We start from the raw sequence: 4,687 nt of genomic DNA, 5'->3' as shown, positions 1-4,687 counted from the left end.
AGATATTCCATCAAATCCTTAGTCATAGAGCTGCAGGGGCCCTTCGAAAAGTCAGAAAGAAGTTGACGCGAGCACATCAGTTATTATGAAGATCATGAATATGTGGATTTGGACAAATACTTTGTACCTGTCAATATATAATTTGGACGAATGCTTCACATGTTGAGATCCAGTAACTCTATCCGTCATCCGCATATCTTGGTTCGGGATCCTATAGAAAGAACCAAAAACTTGGGGACTGTTGATGATGATACTCTTGTCCCGGAATGAGGCGATGGGGGAGTAGTGCAGATTTGACAATTGGTCATGTCGGGGAAGACAAATGAGGCAAAGAATGTGCTCTCAACTTGCATTGCACCAATTATGACCAAAACCATTTGACTGGTATACTTTGAGGATATTGGTAATAAAAAGTGGTAAAAGGGCACGAGATCAAAAGGATCATCATAAACAAATAGATTTATCCGAATTCATGAAATTAATAATTTTGACATAACTATATACAATCAGTCTCGTCCCGTCCATTGACGTGCGTATCCATACATCGTTCACATTATTCTTCATAAAAGGAAAATGAAAAAGGGGCAAACATAGGCAGACACTGCTTATTGATATGTTTGTTGGGGGCGCCCACAAACTCAATGATCATCATCATCAACAAACAAGCAACAGCAACAGCAACAGTGAACCAGAGAAATACAGTGAACTAATTTGAGATCTTATCTCACTTTAGTAGTTATTTGCCTTTTTCCTTTTTATCTCCCCTTTCAATATTATCACTCATTGGCCGTCCCCTCCTTCCCCACACTTGAACCTTTGATATTGCCATGCACTAGCACCCTACTCTTACCCTCATTCATAACCTTATCTAAACACGTACATACAAATATACATCAATGTATGTCCCAGATTTTCGTATCCGAGCCACATACACACTTATATTCTGTTCGTGATATGATGGAGGAAAAACGAGAATTGAGAGTGGGACGGAGAGGGATTCAACAACCTGAAAAGAAAATGAGCAAATTGAGGGGGGGGGGGGGGGGGGGGGGGGGGGGGCCGCGGGGGCGGCGGGCATGTAATGCAATGGTCCAATGAGCAATTAAGAAGAATATCGGCTGGGGTATTTACCTTTACTTTTCCTACAACAATAATTTGGTCAAAATTTCTTGATCAAATTCCAAAATTAGGAAAAATAAATAAGGAAGAAAATAACTAAAGACATATGGCGGGGGGAACCCCTCCACCGGGAAAAAAAAAAAAAAGAGTACTCTAACCCACCCACTAAGGAGGCCTCATCGTTTTTTCAGCCACCGCCGCCGCAGAATTACTCCTCTCTTCTCTTCGTTCTCCCCCTTGCGCATGTTAGCAACGACCACCACATGACCTTGCGCTGTCCCGAACATGTGGGACCCACACCATCCAATGGGATTGTTTCCGGGCACACCGGTCTGGTGTGCGTCGACATCACCTTCCATTCATTACCTGCGCACTGTTGTGCTCCAAATGACAAAACAAACGGATGGAAGTGGCGGGGTCCTCGGACAGCCTTGCCAGCTATAGCTAGCTCTCGGTCGACTCGCAGCCGTCGTCGTCTGGCAACTTGTTGAGATCAACTCTCTGGAGAAACCCGCCGCCGCAGGGCCTTAGCCCGTGGGTGGCGGGGCCTGCGGCTGCGCTCTTCATCACCATCTGGTGGCCTCCGCTAACCAGCGCGGCATCCACGCGCGCCCCGACCTCCGCAGCCTTTTTCCTAATGAAGGCGGCCGAAAGGTCTCCTCCGGCTCCTGCTCCTTCGAGGCCGCCGTCCTCCGCAGCCAGCGCCACGAGGAGCTCCGGGAAGTTGACCCTGGCGGAGGGGCCGCGGAGGTAGAAGACGGCGGTGTCGTAGGCGCGGGCAGCTGCCATGGGGGTGGAGTAGGAGCCGAGCCATATCCGGGACCGCTTGTTGGGCTCGCGAATCTCGGCCACCCACTTGCCCCACTTCCTCATCCTTATCCCCTTGTACGGCGCCCTCTCTCTGCCCTCCACCGGCCTTCTCTTGTTGTTGTTATTGGCCTCTTCCATTATCGGTCGCCGGTAGCACGTAGAAAAGAAACCTGGCCGGAAGATTGTTCGTCGATGCACTGACCTGACCAGGAGGACAACACTCTTTAGAGACAGACCCTCTTCGTGGACATGGAAGGAGAGATGATTAGCAGAGATTAAGGTTGTGGGTGTAAGCAGCAGGGCAAAGCGACCACACTAACACACTGAATTCCATAAGAAAGAAAAAGCAAAGGAAAGGGAAGGGAACAACTGATGATGGATCCAAAATATTACAAAATCTAAGTTCACCGACAAATCTGTACACTCCTACGGAGTTCCTTCTTTTTTAGGTAGATGAGTTCCTTCTTTTATATTTATAATATTGCAACAAAGAAGTGGTGGGTGTGGGCTCTTCCGTTTGGCAAGTGACAGAGATTGAGAGACGGGAAAACAGAAAATCGATCATACACACAAATGAAATTTAGTACAGTGACACGTATTCTCTCATTTGATAATTTATAAGTTTTAGATTTGATTCCCGTGATAGAACTGCTTGTGCATTTTCATTGCATTTTTTATTTTCTCGAATCTTGAGTCTCTTTTGTCACTGAAAAATAAAAATAGAGAATGCATTATATAATAATTTGGTGATGTAATAATAGATAATTTATATCTGTATGGTGAACAGACACTATAGTCTACTTTCATATATAGTATCATATCATATGTTTATAAAATAAAAATTGGCTATTCATATTGTACCAGCTAACCAGGCGGTGGCTATCGCAGGACCTGTGGTGGTCGTGGTCAGGGGTTGTGTGATGTTGGCCTCAGTGAAACGAACTTTAAGAATGTCAATTCAATTGTCGAGAGGCATTGCAATCCATATTAGATCTAAAGAGACCTTGGGCTCCACCCTTGAACTAATACGGGATTTAAATCCGATATGGGATGTTATGACTCCCAACATCCATTGAAGAGAGGGTCACTTTCCAAGGTGAGGAGACATATAGTCGAACCTTTGCAAGTCTACTTGGAACCTATATATGGATCGACACTTGCTCACTCTGATAACATCCTTTTTATGCATTATAACGAGTATGCCCTTTCGCCGATAATAACAAGTTATTCATATTGATTGCCTCATCGATTTCTGATCTTATGTACGCACACATATACATATACACATATATATATATATATATATATATATCAAAGGGCACATAATTTTGCTTCTTTGAAGTAAAAAATATGAACTGGCTTGTGGTTTAGGCTAACATCGTTTTTATTATGTAATAAATTAGTTTGATTTTCGTCTTTATTATTTCCCCGAGTACTGATTTTTAGGGTACAGCAAGTGGCAGGTCGGTAGTCCGTGGATGGATACCGTTAGGAATTGACTTTTCTTCCACGCCAAAAACGATTTAGGTGAATGGACATTTCTGTACCAACATACTGTCGCTCCGTTGACATCATCGGGGGTAAAACCGTCCTTTGGTTTAATTATTTCCCACCAAAAGCAAAAGGTCGGGACAACATCGTGTACAACGATTATTAATTACAATTTATTTGAATAAAAGAATATGGGGTCGGCCGAAGTATTTATGCTAGGGATAGTATTTATTCATTCATTTATATATTTTGCTAAAAAAAAGCTCTTCTCATTCTAATTTTGGAAAACAACTAAGGTATTATATCACAAAATAAGTGTCTCCACCAACAAAAAATTATCGATAAAAACAAAACAATGTATTATTATATCCGTCAAGTTGTTCTCTACATGTTCATATATTACTTCAGTATTTTTTCCATGATCCACACATAAAATGTATTATGAAGCATCATTCAATAATAACATTATTACCGAGTAGATTTTCGGTAAAAAAGGTGAACACATCTCAAAAGCAAATCCGACATACTTGTGATAATCTTTTGAATCTATCTCACGGTAAAGTATCAGGGAAAGAAAGTTATTGTCTAGCCCACAAGTGATTTATTGGATTCACCACTTTTGTTACTCTTGGATGTGCCAAAATTTTTCGTATCAATCTCTCTTCGAGAGAATATGTGTATATATATTAGTGTTTTTGCATGTCCATTTTGGGAAGCTAATTAATCGAATATTATCATGTGTATTCGTTCATTGTTTTCCTTTGGCAGGTTATGAGTTGGCTTTCATTAAATCTTAAAAGGGGAAGCTAAAGGAAAGATTAAATACAGCACCCACTCAAATCTAGTAGCTTTTTTTATTTTTTTATGCCAGCGGCCGAATTGTTTTTCTTTTTTCTTTTTTTTTGCCCTTTTTTGCTGGGTAAATAATTGATTATTGTAAGTTCTGCAAATAAAACAAACTATTAATTAAAAAAAAAGTATAATATAATATCGCACATCCTCATATGATAATTAAGAGATTCTAGATTCGATACTCGATTAGATTGCTCGTACCCCTTTATTAGTTATTAAAAATTATATTTTATTATATTAGATACATGCTTCCTTATAATTAAAAAAAATACAAGTTAATTAAACCATCCAATGATATATAAAAGGAAATTTAAGCCAATGAATGTGGGGCCTGCAAATTGCATTGCATGCGAGTCACTATCTCCAAGAAGATAATGATGAGCTCAAGGTGCCACCCCCTCGATCAATTTAATTA

General features: G+C 40.8%; 1 protein-coding gene across 1 annotated transcript; it reads right to left on the bottom strand.

The window, feature by feature from the left end:
• Positions 1 to 1,102: 1,102 nt before the first annotated feature.
• LOC116207052 (ethylene-responsive transcription factor ERF008) lies at positions 1,103 to 2,559 on the bottom strand. The gene is made up of 2 exons (XM_031539912.1): positions 2,323 to 2,559; positions 1,103 to 2,131 (listed from the first exon to the last, which is right to left on the bottom strand). Exon 2 carries the CDS (start codon positions 2,065 to 2,067, stop codon positions 1,564 to 1,566), a length of 504 nt encoding a protein of 167 aa, XP_031395772.1. The 5' UTR covers positions 2,068 to 2,131; positions 2,323 to 2,559; the 3' UTR covers positions 1,103 to 1,563.
• Between the last annotated feature and the right edge of the window lie 2,128 nt (positions 2,560 to 4,687).

Source organism: Punica granatum, chromosome 5 (assembly GCF_007655135.1).
Source record: "Punica granatum isolate Tunisia-2019 chromosome 5, ASM765513v2, whole genome shotgun sequence".
NCBI classification, from domain to species: Eukaryota; Viridiplantae; Streptophyta; class Magnoliopsida; order Myrtales; family Lythraceae; genus Punica; species Punica granatum.
Note: the sequence above shows the minus strand (reverse complement) of the source record. Positions and strands in the feature narration are given on the sequence as shown.

What these genes read in the sequence shown, in the direction of transcription:
- LOC116207052 (XM_031539912.1), bottom strand. Translation starts at nt 2,067, where the DNA reads ATGGAAGAGGCCAATAACAACAACAAGAGAAGGCCGGTGGAGGGCAGA.